Genomic DNA, 13111 nt, shown 5'->3' on the forward strand with positions numbered 1-13111 from the left:
GATTCTGGGAGGTGAAGTCTACACATCTTAAAAAACGGTATCCTGGCTGGGGGATTCTGGCAGTTGAAGTCTACATAACTTAAAAAACAGTATCCTGGCTGGGGGATTCTGGGAATTGAAGTCCACAGCTCTTCAAGTGGCCCAGTTGGACACCCTCCCTCCGGGGGTTGGGTTTAGGACAAACAAGGCGCCCCAAACTAGCATTCTCAAGGCCGGTTAGGAAAGCGTCTGGTTCAGGGCACCTCATGCCCTCGCTTACCCACGATGCTTTGCAACTCACTTTCCGCCGGGCCTGTTCTTTCTCCAAAGCGTCTTTTAGCAAGCGGGGATCCAGTTGCGAGACCTGATTGTGGAAGTGACCCAGGCGCAGGCTGGTATAGCGCGGGAACAGCTCCTCAAAGCTGGCCAGGGATCCCGGAGGGGAGACCTCGTGCTGAGGACGGGCACTAAACGAAGCGAAAAAAAGTGAAAGGCAACGGGGACGTTCGACGCCAAGCTGCCAATTTCCTTCATGGCCGCAGCGGAGGCGATATAAATTTGACACAACGCCAAGTGAAGTTGCAACGGTCACCGGAAAAGTGACCTGCGATTGTGTTTCACACTGACGACCGTTGCGGCATCCCCACACTCAGGTGATCAAGATTCAGCGAGTGACTCATACTTATGACGGTTGCGGCGTCCCGTGCTGCCCCCCCCCCTTTTGGGATGTTCTGACAAGCGAAGTCGATGGGAAAACCAGATTCGCTCACCGACAGTGTTACTCCTTTAACAACTTCAGCCATTCGCTCAACAATGGTGGCAAGAAAAGGGGGCACAGCTCAGGAAACGTATTTCTCACTTAGCAACGTACGTTTTGGGCCCAACTGCAGTCATAAGTCGAGGACTACCTGCATTACCATGTTTGCTCTGGGCTTTTTTTAAAAAATGGCCCTTTTGGGGGAACACTTCCTGCCTATCTGCCTTGTAGCTCCCTTCCTTGTGCTCTGCAGTAAGAGATCCCCCCCCGACTCAGCTAAGGGAGTCTTACTTGAGCAGAGCACCCGTGCTGTCGCTTTCAAAGGAGTCGTCATCTTTGCGTTCCAGGGACTCCAGCGTGACCGTCGGGCCCTCTGCGAGAAAAGAGCAGAAAAAGGTCAGCTGAAAGCCGGCACAGTTTTCGGGGACTACTTCTGTAGGGGAAGGAATGGCAGAAGCTGGGGGCGGAGTCAAAAGGGAAAGCAGCCTAGAATCCCTAGGTAGCCCACAAGGGAACCACGTCCGGCCTCCCTTGAGTTCTGTGGATTCTTATCTAACGCCTAGCAGGTGCTGTTAGCGGAGAAGATTCCTGCGCGCAGGTTTTCAGCGATAAAGCAGTTTAGGTAGAAGATTCCTGTGCGTAGGCTTTCAGCGATAAAGCTGTTTAGGTAGAAGATTCCTCTGCACAGGCTTTCAGCGATAAAGCAGTTTAGGTAGAAGGTTCCTGTGCACAGGCGTTCAGCAATAAAGCAGTTTAGTTAGAAGATTCCTGTGCACAGGCTTTTAGCGATAAAGCAGTTTAGGTAGAAGATTCCTGCGCATAGGCTTTTGGCAATAAAGCAGTTTAGTTAGAAGATTCCTGTGCATAGGCTTTTAGCGATAAAGCAGTTTAGTTAGAAGATTCCTGTGCACAAGCTTTTAGCGATAAAGCAGTTTAGTTAGAAGATTCCTCTGCACAGGCTTTCAGCAATAAAGCTGTTTAGGTAGAAGATTCCTCTGCACAGGCTTTCAGCGATAAAGCAGTTTAGGTAGAAGGTTCCTGTGCACAGGCGTTCAGCAATAAAGCAGTTTAGTTAGAAGATTCCTATGCGTAGGCTTTTAGCGATAAAGCAGTTTAGGTAGAAGATTCCTGTGCACAGGCTTTTAGCGATAAAGCAGTTTAGGTAGAAGATTCCTGCGCATAGGCTTTTGGCAATAAAGCAGTTTAGTTAGAAGATTCCTGTGCATAGGCTTTTAGCGATAAAGCAGTTTAGTTAGAAGATTCCTGTGCACAAGCTTTTAGCGATAAAGCAGTTTAGTTAGAAGATTCCTGTGCACAGGCTTTCAGCAATAAAGCTGTTTAGGTAGAAGATTCCTCTGCACAGGCTTTCAGCGATAAAGCACTTTAGGTAGAAGATTCCTGCACACAGGCTTTCAGCAATAAAGCTGTTTAGGTAGAAGATTCCTGTGCACAGGCTTTTAGCGATAAAGCAGTTTAGAAGATTCCTGCACATAGGCTTTCAGCAATAAAGCAGTTTAGTTAGAAGTTTCCTGTGCGTAGGCTTTTAGCAATATAGCACTTTAGGTAGAAGATTCCTGTGCAGAGACTTTCAGCAATAAAGCAGTTCAGATAGAAGAGTCCTGTGCGTAGGCTTTTAGCGATAAATCAGTCTAATTGGACCTTCACATGTGGCCCTGCTCTTTCCCACCAGACAACTTCCCCTACAACTCTCACCAGAGCAGGAGAGAAGTGCAAGATCCAAGACTTCAGGGATCCTATTGCAACGGATTGCAACCTTCACGCTTATCGCTGTAGCCCAAACTGTTCTACTGTTCCCCAATTTTAGCATCAATGGGGATCCAAGTCCGACTCGTAAGATACAAAGGCACTAAACTGGGGGACTCTGTTTTGTGAAATAAACTCTCTTAGAAAATTAAGACTGCTGGTTTAGTCTAACGGTTAGGGCACCAGGCTAGAAATCGGGAGTTCTAGTCCGACCTTAGGCGTGAAAGCCAGCTGGGTGACTTTGGGTCAATCACCAGGAGACGACGAGCTCCAGTTACACCTTAGGCACGAAAGCAGCTGGGTGACTATAGGCCAATCACCAGGAGACAGGGAGTTCTAGTCTGCCTAAGGCATGAAAGCCACTGGGTGATTCTGGACCAATCACTAGGAGATGGTGAGTTCTAGTTGCCCCTTTGGCACAAAACCAGCTGTGCTGCCTTAGCCATGAATGCCGGCTGGGTGACTTTAGGCTAATCACCAGGAGACGGTGAGTTCTGTCTTAGGTATGAAAGTCAGCTAGCTGACTTTTGCCAGTCACCAGGAGATGGTGAGTTCAAGTCCGGCCTTAGGCGTGAATGCCAGCTGGGTGACTTTGGGCCAATCACCAGGAGACGGTGAGTTCTAGTCCTGCCTTAGCCACAAAAGCTGGCTGGGTGACTTTGCCCAAGCACCAGGAGACGGTGAGTTCTAGTCCTGCTTTAGGCATGAAAGCGTTGTGTGACTTTGGGCCAATCACCAGGAGACAGTGAATTCTAACCCCGCCTTAGGCAAGAAAGCCTGTTGTGTGACTTTAGGCCAATCACCAGGAGACCGTGAGTTCTAGTCCCGCTTTAGGCAAGAAAGTCGGCTGGGTGACTTGGAGCCAATCACCAGGAGGTGGTGAGTTTGAGTCCCACCTTAGGCACAAACGCTGACTGGGTGTCTTTGGGCCAATTGTCCTCTCTCTCAGTCCAACCGACCTCACAGGGTTGTTGTTGTGAGGAAACCAGGAGGAAGGAATATTCTGTACGTTTGCCACTTTACGTTATTTATAAAAGCAATATAGGCTGCTTTCTAAAAAAAATTAAATACTGTATCTGTTCTCGGGCCCCCGTAACACGGCCAAGGCTTTTTATTCATTCATTCCTTCATTTCCCATCCCCTCCAGGCCGTTTCCCCCTTCCCCACTCTCACCAGGCACATCTCTGGATCCTCGCAGCATGCTCTGGAGGTGGCACCGCACATTCTCCATCTCGGAAATGTGGCGGGATTCGGGCACGGCACCCTGCAAAAGAAGAGGGGTTTAGCCAACCGAGCTTTCCTGCAAACCTGGGGCAGGGGGGAAGGAGGGTCGTCATCCCAGTGGGTTTACTCTCTCACCTGCCTAAAAGCGCTGGCTTCCACGCTGGCGGACAACCGGTGGCTAAGCTCTTCCGCTAGAGTGTCCAGATCGACATCGGCCTCCATGGCTTTCCTAGCCAGGGCCGAGCCGTGCCGGTCCTCCAGCCGAGACAAGGCCTGTGCCTCGGCCTGCCGGCTCTGGTGAAGGGAGGCGTAGAGTTGGGTGGTCACTTTGGAGGTGTACGGGGTGGCCGGCTGAGAATAAGGCACCTGCTGCCCAGGAGTGGGGGGGTCGGAGGCTGGCAGCAGCTCCATGTCGCTTAAGAGATCGTCGCTGCGGAGGGAAGCGCTCAGAGCCCGGGGGAAGCTCTGCTCCGCCATGATTCCAGGGTCCGAAGCGAAGGTCAAGCATTCTGAGCTCGGAAAACTGGGACCTCTGTCATAATGGAGCCCCAAATGCCGGCAGCAGCAGACTGGGCGAAGGAAGCAAGAGGGCTCCTCCCAAACCGGTCCTGGAAAGGAATAAAAATAAAAAAACCAAGAACTTGAAATTCAGAGCACAAAGGAAGAAGGCAAGGCGACAAGTCCTGCCTTCCCCTGGATGTTTTTAAAATGATTTGTCGCACGGTCAGCCAGATGGATTTGGCAGTTCTATCCGCTAACTAAATCCTTACCAAAGACCTGGAATAGCCAGAGGTGAAAGTTGGATGGTTTTAAAAGGCATCCTCGCCACGCCAAGCAAAGCCGCCTTTTGTAATTGACCAACGGGGATTTTTGTCAGGGTTTTAAAGGTCTTTTAAAAGGTGCTCCAGATGTTTTGGGGGGGTGGCAGCCCAAGGCACCTAAGGCTGTTGGTGCTACCGTGGCTTGCTTTTGCCCCGGTCGTTCTATTTGCAGGTCTTTGGTATTTTGTGAACTTCTCCCAGTTCTTTCTCTTTTTTCCCCCCGCTGTCTCCAGGTACTGTCACGTCCACTCTGCTGCAAACTTTTCTGGGTTTTGATCATTGCACGGTCAGCCAGATGTTCACACTGGATTTGGCATTTTTACTTATTTATTTATTAGATTTATATAACCGCCCTTCTCCCGAGGGACTCAGGGCGATGTACAGGGCAATTAAAATTATTTTTGTCTACCTATCGAGTCCTTCCCAAGGACCCGGGATAGGCAGATGTGGATGTTTGATGGCGTTACAGATCTTGTCGCAAGATGGAAGCCGTTCCTACTAAGGCCGCCTTTTGCAATTGACTGATGGCGAATTTGTCAATGCCGATGATGGTGTCCAAGTGGTGCTCCAGTTGTTTTGGGATGGCACCCAAGGCTTCTGCTTTCTTTCTTTCTTTCTTTCTTTCTTTCTTTCTTTCTTTCTTTCTTCTTTCTTTCTTTCTTTCTTTCTTTCTTTCTTTCTTTCTTTCTTTCTTCCTCTCCTTCTCCCCTGTTCCTTCTTCTTCTTCTTCCTCTTTCTCCTCCTCCATCATCATCATCATCATCATCATCATCATCATAAATCATCTAAATTTATAGGCCTCCCCACGTCGCTGTCCAAGGTTGGTAGTGCATGAACCAAAACCAGCTAGCCAACCTTCAGAGGCAGAGGATGGGAGACCACCAGGAAACCCCAAGAGGACTGAAGAGAAACGGGGAGCAGCGAAAGCCGCCCCCCCACACACAGAGATCATACCGTGGGCTCCAAAATGGCTCCCCTCGGGAAACCCCCCCCCTTGCACCCCTTGGCCCTCCTCAGCTGGTCCACCGCCTTGGACTCCATCTCCCATCATCCCACACGAGCTCGGCCAAGCTCTCAGGTTGGCCAATAAGAGCTGGAGTCCTGCACATTTGTTGGGGGGGGTTCCTCCCGCGGGGCCCCTCCCCCACCCCTGAGGTAAACCGTGTCCCCCTCCCCCCTCCAGCGCCCCCTGCCCGTCCCTTTAGCCTCCCCGCCTCGGGTCCTCGCTTTGAGACCCACTTTGCTGCCCCGCCAGGCACTAGGCCGCCGTCCCGGTCCGCGCCGGGTCCCCCGCTTGGCTTCGTCGCCCCAGTGCAGCGCCGGGCCAAGCCTCGGAGCGGGAACGGGGTGAAGCCGACGCCGCCATTTTCCTTCCGGGCAAGGCTTCCAGTCGTACGAGGCGGGTGGGAGGGGGGGGGGGCAAGGCCTGCAGGAAGTGCGGCGACGGCGCACGCTCGGGAAGAGGGGGGAGGGCGGGCCGAGCGGGCTGGACGAATCAGCGAGCGGGATTCGTGGCGCCGCGCGGGCACGCAACCTCCGCGACGGAAGTTGAGGGAGGTCGGGCCTGGCGGTTGTCATAGAGACGGAAGCGGCGGCTGAGGTAAATATTGGGGAGGGGTCCTTCCCGCCCCCGGAAAAAAATCTGAGCCGGGGCGGGGGGTGGATGATGGGTGGCGTTATCCTCATTACTGGTGGTGGCTGAGGGGGCTTCTCCCGCGGCCTGGCTCTGACTTGGGGTCCCCCGCGCCCCCCCCCGTCTCCCCCCCGTCCCAAGATGACGGTGCACAATCTCTACCTCTTCGACCGCAACGGCGTCTGCCTGCACTACAGCGAGTGGAACCGCAAGAAGCAGGCCGGGATTTCCAAGGAGGAGGTGAGCCTCCGACTCCCCCACCCCAATTTCCCCCCCCACACACACACACAAACACAAACACACGGAGGGAGGGGGGGGAACATGCCCTCTGCACGCGCTCAGAGGCCTCGGCCAGGCTCGGTGGGGCGGGGGGGGTCTCTCCTGCGGCCCCCCCCCTTTTTTTTTTTTGACCTGGTTTCTTTACAGGAGGAGATTGTTATTATAATTAACGAATCGATTATCATTGCGATATCAATTATGATCGTTATGAAAGCCCAGAGAGTCACCACGGGAGCCCGGTGCAGGCAGTCCTCGACTTACGACCGCAATTGAGCCCAACCTAGCTGACCTTTCCGGCCGCCGTCGTCATTAAGCGAATCGCTGGGGTGGTTAAGGGAGTCACGCCGTCGTTCAGCGAATCCGGCTTCTCCCGTGGACTTGGCTCGTCGGAAGGTCGCAAAAGGGGAGAAGAATAATAATAAAGTTGGAAGGGACCTTGGAGGTCATCTAGTCCAACCCCCTGCTCAGGCAGGAAACCCTACACCATTTCACACTAATAATAATAGTAATAGTAGTAGTAGTAGTAGTAGTAGTAGAAGAAGAAGATTTGGAAGGGACCTTGGAGGTCTAGTCCAACCCCCTGCTCAGGCAGGAAACCCTACACAATTTCATACTACTACTACTAGTAGTAGTACTGCTAATAATAATAATAATAAAAAATTTGGAAGGGACCGTGGAGGTCATCTAGTCCAACCCCCTGCTCAGGCAGGAAACCCTACACCATTTCACACTAATAATAATAATAGTAGTAGTAGAAGAAAAAGAAGATTTGGAAGGGACCTTGGAGGTCATCTAGTCCAACCCCCTGCTCAGGCAGGAAACCCTAGACCAGGGGTCAGCAACCTGAAACAGTGAAAGAGCCACTTGGAACCGGTTCCCTCACAAAAGGAAAAACTGGGAGCCACAAGAAATGTGTGCGCATGCACCTACATGCGCGCATGCGCAGAACAGGGTTTGACTGAAGAGTGGAGCCAAGGCGAGATATGCACCTACCCTGCATATTTGAATTGATTGGTTGAACTTTTTTAGTCCCACTTTTTTTTTTTTTTTGGATTGCACATGGCAGAGGACTGGGAGCCGCAGGAGACGGCTGAAAGAGCCGCATGCGGCTCCGGAGCCACAGGTTGCAGACCTGTGCCCTAGACCATTCCAGACAAAATGGCTGTCCAGTCTCTTCTTAAAGCCTCCCAGTGTTGGAGCATTCACCGCTTCTGGAGGCACAGAGTTCCACTGGTTAACTGTTCCAACCGTCAGGAAGTTTCTCCTTAGTCCCAAGTTGCTCCTCTCCTTGGTCCGTTTCCGTCCGTTGGTGCCGACGTGCTTTCTTTCAGTCTGACCTGGCCTTCAAATGGGCCTTTCTGATTGGGTGGCCTGGTCTCCTGCTAATCTCGCCCAATGTGAATCTTTCACAAATTTGGTGGGCTTCCAAGGGAGCAGGGCTTAGCGCTAATGGATTAAAAAAACCCGTTAAGCTGATTGAAGGTCAGGCTTACATGCGCTTCGGCCGCGGCTGCGCTGGGCTCCCGTTCTGGCTGCAAGAGGAACAACGGCTTAGCGCTTGTGCTTCTGAGCTGCAGCAGAGGGGAAAGAACCCATCGCTCCTGGATCGTTGGTTTCACCCTTGAACATCTCTGAATTGTGAGGAAGCGTCAGGGGCGAACAGCCAGGCCCACGCATCTAAAGTTCAAGCGAGTTACTTTATGGTTCTCTGTCTGTAGTACAGGAATCTCCCCAGACCGGCAGCTTTCGCGTGGGAGCAACCACATAAGGCTCTGTAAGATGGGTGTCCGGTCTTGGCAACTTTTAAGACACGTGGACTTCAACTCCCAGCATTGAGAGTTGGCTGGAGGAATGCTGGGAGCTGAAGTCCACAAGTCTTAAAAAGTTGCCAAAGTTAGACACCCCGGCTCTTAAGACCTTCGGGGGAGCTTAGAGGCGGCCCTCTTGCGTTTATGTAATGCAGGGGCCTTCAGACCCGGCCCTTTGATGACTTGCGGACTTCAACCCGAGCAGGGGGCCGGACTAGAGGACCTCCGAGGTCCCCTTCCAACTCTGTCATTCTATATAGGGTCTCCTGCTCGGGGAGGGGGCTGGACTAGAGGACCTCCGAGGTCCCCTTCCAAGTCTGTGATTCTGTATAGGGCAGGGGTAGGCAACCTTGGCTCTTTTACGACTCGTGGACTTCAACTCCCAGAATTCCTGAGCCAGCCTTGCTGAGGGGAAAGGGAGAGGTTTCCAAGCTGAGTCATGCTGGCTTAGGAATTCTGGGAGTTGAAGTCCACGAGTCGTAAAAGAGCCAAGGTTGCCTACCCTTGGTGTAGGGTCTCCTGCTCGCGCAGGGGGCTGGACTAGAGGACCTCCGCGGACCCCTTTCCAACTCTGTGCCTCCGTTGTCCCCTAACAGCCTCTCCTCCCTTCTCTCTCTCCTCCGCCTGGCAGGAATTCAAGCTGATGTACGGGATGCTCTTCTCCATCCGCTCCTTCGTGAGCAAAATGAGCCCCGTGGACATGTATCCTTTCCCCTACTGGGGGGTTTCGGGGGTGGGGGGGAGGGGAGGACCCCAGGGGAGTTCCCTTCCTAGGAGCCGCCGGAGCTGCGTTTCCCTTAACGTCCGCCCCGCAGGAAGGACGGCTTCCTCTCCTTCCAGACCAGCAAGTACAAGCTGCACTACTACGAGACGCCCAGCGGGCTCAAGGTGGTCATGAACACCGACCTGGGAGTGGGCAACATCCAGGACGTCCTGCACCAGATCTACAGCTACGTGAGGATTTGCGCGCCGTTCCCCCCTCCTTCCGCTACAGGCGGTCCTCCTCTTACGACTAGCCCCTGGGGCCGGGATCTCCCGTTGCTAAGCAAGCCGGTCGCTAAATGAGTCGTGCCCAATTTTTCCCTTTTGTGCCACGGTGGTTGAGCGGATCACTGCGGTTCCTAAGTGAATCACCTAGTCATTAAGTGAATCCAGCTCCATTTTTTTTTGTTAATTTGTGTGTGTGTGTGTGTGTGTGTGTGTGTGTAGAGTGGGGGAGGGGTCATGCCCGCCCCATTGCCGGCAACGGCAAAAAAAGTTGATGTGACACGTCACGTGATGTCGCACATTTGACACCCCTGGTCTAGACCTTTTTTTTTATCTGTTTATAATATAAAAGACACAAATGCAAAAGAAAATAGTCGGAATGATAGGGGAGGAAAGGGGAAAGTGTAGGAAAAAGGGGGGAAAAGAAAGAGAAAGAAAAAGAGAGAAAGAGAAAGAAAGGAAGGGGAAGGGAAAGAAAGAGAGAAAAAAAGAAAGAAAGAAAGAAAGAAGAAAGAAAAAGAAAGAAAGAAAGAAAGAAAGAAAGAAAGAAAGAAAGAAAGAAAGAAAGAAAGAAAGAAAGAAAGAAAGAAAGAAGGCGTTGACTGTTCCTTGGTGCAGTAGAACATTAAACCTCAACTTTTTACTTTGACACAATCGTATAAACTCGCCCTTTCGATAATAACAAACCCGTCTAATCGGCCAAACCCACTTGAAGTGGATCCGGCTCCACTGACTTGGCTTGTCAGTTGCCGGCTGGGAAGGTCACAGATGAGAAGCACAGCACACACACACAAACACACACACACACACACACAGAGAGAGAGAGAGAGAGAGGACGCTGCAACGGCGGTTAAGTGTGAGGACCGGTTGCAAGTCACTGTTTTCCAGCCTCGCTGTAACTTTGGTCGCCAAACGAGTTGGTTGTAAGACGAGGACTGCCTGCATTTCTTCCCTGGGCCGGGGTAACCGTGTCACGGGCAGGCACTTCTGCGGCCGGGGACGATGGAGCTGCAGTCCTTTTATTCCGCACTGCCCTCGGCCGTCGCCCTCCCCGGCGAGGCCGCGTTGCAGCGAACGCCCTTTCGGCAGCTCCGGCCGGCATAAAAAATCTCCTCCCCGTCTCTACGGCCGAGCGTCGCTCAAAGAGAAACAATCACGGTGTCACAACTGCAGCGAGACGCAAGTTATTCAAGGCTTTCAGGAATAAGGGAATTTTTTTGGTGGGGGGGGCGCTTCCAGGTTTTCCTGTGGAAATTGGAAAATGCCTCTTTTTTAAAAAAAAAATTGAAAAAGGGAAAAGGAAGCCTCAGCACGTTTAGGAAATCTTTTTTGCACTCTCCTTTAAAATGTCGGTGATCTTCATAAGCAGAAGGAGGAGGATATTTGTAGCTCGGGGTCCAACTGGGGTCCTGGCTGCTCCCTGAGTGTGGTCGTTCTCTTGCGGACGTCTCGTTACCACACTGAGTAACGGAGGAGGAGAGGAACTGTGGGCTCCTTGACGCTCGCTGAGCTGGCTTGTTTTCTTGCAGACGTTTCATGACCCAACTAGGGAACATCATCAGTGCTAGAAGGAAGGAAGGAAGGAAGGAAGGAAGGAAGGAAGGAAGGAAGGAAGGAAGGAAGGAAGGAAGGAAGGAAGGAAGGAAGGAAGGACTGTGGGGTCCTTGGTGCTCTCTGAGCTGGGCGGTTTCCTTGCAGACATTTCATGACCCAACTAGGGAACCTCATCAGTGCAAGAAGGGAGGAGAAGGAAGGAAGGAAGGAAGGAAGGAAGGACTGACTGTGGGGTCCTTGGCGCTCTCCGAGCTGGGCAGTTTCCTTGCAGACCTTTCATTACCGTAGTAGGTGACAACGTCAGTGCTGCAAGGAGGCGGGATTTGCCTTCCACAGAGCAAACGCATGAGGGTCCACCTACTCGGGCGAGGAACCGTCTGCAGGTTCAGAGGTTCTGTTCAATTCAGCTTGTAACCCTGAAGCGCCTGCCCGCCGAATGAAAAGAAGGCAGAGTGGACGCTTGGGAGGCCGTGACCCTGCTCCGTGTTTCCTCTCTCTCTCTCTCTCTCTCTCTCTCTGGGGGAGAGGGCGCTGAGTGGGCTTGGGGAGGAGGACCACCCCCCCCTCCGCTTAACCACCCACCTCTGTTCCTCTTTAGATTTACGTGGAGTACGTGGTCAAAAACCCGCTCTGCAGCTTGAACGAGACCATCCAGAGCGAGCTTTTTCGCAACAAGCTGGACAGCTTCATCCGGGCGCTCCCTTTTTTCTCCGCTCGGGCCGGCTAGCTCTCTCTCTCTCTCTCTCTCTCTCTCTCTCTCTCTCTTTTTCTTTTTCTTTTTTTTTCACACTCTTTCCCCCCCCAAAGGACTCCCGAACGGTGCAGGAGCAGCAAGCCGCGTTATTTCCCATGATGCTGTGCATCCGGAGCAGCCGGCGTACTTTTTTCGCCAGGAACCGTCTCCGTCACCGGCTGTTTCCCTTCTGAAGAACCGGATCTGGATGTTGGCCCGTCGCTCTTTATTTATAGCGGAATATCCTGATTTATTTATTTTTTAAATTTTTAATCGGATCTCAGCTCCTCCGGACCACATTAGGCTCCATCTCGGCCCCGTTCGGGACTGTCCTTTTTGGGGGGGGGTTTGCAGCGGCCGGACCTTGGGAGAAGCGGTCGTCAACTTGAAACCGTCGCTGAACGAGCGGCCGCGCGGTAATTTTCCTTTCTTCGGCTTGTTTATTTCGTGGTGCGGGAACGGAAGAAGGAAAGAGAAATGTTTACCATCCCCACCTCCGGGCTAAGAAAGGCAAGGCCATCGTCTTGCAGCTTTCCTCGGAAAAATAAATATAGCCGGGAGACTCTCTTTGCAGCGGATCTTTTCATTCCGTCGGTCTTTGGCCCTGGGGATTCGCAGCCCAGTAGTGGCCAAAACTGTGGAAACCTCTTGGGAAAAGGGTATTTTTGAGGTTTGACGGCTAATAACACCACATTTTGGGGGACTAGTAGCATAAAATTGAGCAAACGGAGATGAGCACCAGCCCCTAGAGTTGGAAACGACTAGCATGCATGTGCGGGGGAACATTTACCTTTACTTTTTTACTAGCATAAAATTATATACCGTATTTTCCGGCGTATAAGACGACTGGGCATATAAGACGACCCCCTACATTTCCTGTTAAATTATAGGGCTTGGGCTATACTCGCCGTATAAGACTACCCCTCTTCCAACGCACACCAAATAAAAATTAAAAAAACATCAGATTTGATTTTAATCTGGTAATTTTAATTCAAATGCTTATGACATGCAGGTACTTAGTAGGAAAACTGTCACTTATAAACATAAGGCTGTTTGTCATCAAACATGTAAACATAAAACAGTGCAAGTGGATTAAACTTTTCCTAATTCACTCTAAAGCTTTCCCAAATGGGAGATCCCCCCCCCCCTGGTTTTCCAGCCAGCCTGCCCAGTTCCTGAGTCAAATGTGTCCTTAGAGCTAAGCAGCTGCTCTGACTACTGCATTCCCCACCTGCCTTTCAAGTTGGGATAGACTGCAGCTGCTCTTCAACTTTAGAAGGAAAGACGCCCAGACCCCAGCCTGTAAAAAAATCACAGACTGCAGCTTCTTCTCCAATTGGTCCCGCTTTCCCTGCGCAGACCAAATGGGAGATCCGCTCCAGGTTTTCCAGCCAGCCCTGTCCCTAAAGTTTCAGCACCGGGCGTATAAGACGAACCCTGACTTTTGAGAAGATTTTCATGGGTTAAAAAGTCGTCTTATACGCCAGAAAATACGGTATCGATGGAAAGATACGGTAATTTGAATCAAGAATGTAACGCAACAAAGTTTGTCTCTGCGTTCTACGAAAGGTT

The 13111-nt window shown here is 51.7% G+C and overlaps 2 protein-coding genes across 8 annotated transcripts in view; one reads left to right on the plus strand and one right to left on the minus strand.

The window, feature by feature from the left end:
- The window catches only part of LOC308676036 (centrobin-like), a 30918-nt gene extending 25002 nt beyond the window's left edge, over positions 1–5916 (minus strand). For 3 of the 6 annotated variants that reach the window (XR_014028253.1, XM_081341744.1, XM_081341746.1), the window contains exons 1-5: positions 4495–5679; positions 3860–4332; positions 3674–3764; positions 1028–1109; positions 281–446 (exon numbers count right to left, since the gene is read on the minus strand). Coding sequence is in view for 5 of the 6 variants with exons in the window: in XM_081341744.1 (XP_081197870.1) it covers positions 281–446; positions 1028–1109; positions 3674–3764; positions 3860–4201 (681 nt within the window). In the remaining variant the exon portion in view is untranslated. Of the gene's footprint in view, positions 1–280; positions 447–1027; positions 1110–3673; positions 3765–3859; positions 4333–4494; positions 5680–5784 lie in introns of those variants that run through there. The other 3 variants (XM_081341742.1, XM_081341743.1, XM_081341745.1) reach the window with 3 other exon arrangements.
- Positions 5917–6067: 151 nt separating this feature from the next.
- Positions 6068–12106, plus strand: LOC308676522 (trafficking protein particle complex subunit 1). Of its 2 annotated transcripts, XM_081342363.1 has the most exons (5): positions 6068–6145; positions 6320–6418; positions 8897–8967; positions 9081–9219; positions 11405–12106. In XM_081342363.1, the coding sequence occupies exons 2-5, from the start codon at positions 6320–6322 to the stop codon at positions 11531–11533; spliced, it is 438 nt and encodes a 145-aa protein (XP_081198489.1). In that variant the 5' UTR covers positions 6068–6145; the 3' UTR covers positions 11534–12106. The 2 variants fall into 2 exon arrangements, with proteins under 2 accessions (XP_081198489.1, XP_081198490.1); XM_081342364.1 differs by lacking the exon at positions 6068–6145 and having other exon boundaries at positions 6163–6418.
- The last annotated feature ends 1005 nt before the right edge of the window (positions 12107–13111 follow it).

The sequence above is a fragment of the Vipera berus genome (assembly GCF_964194415.1).
Source record: "Vipera berus genome assembly, chromosome: W".
Classification (NCBI taxonomy): Eukaryota; Metazoa; Chordata; class Lepidosauria; order Squamata; family Viperidae; genus Vipera; species Vipera berus.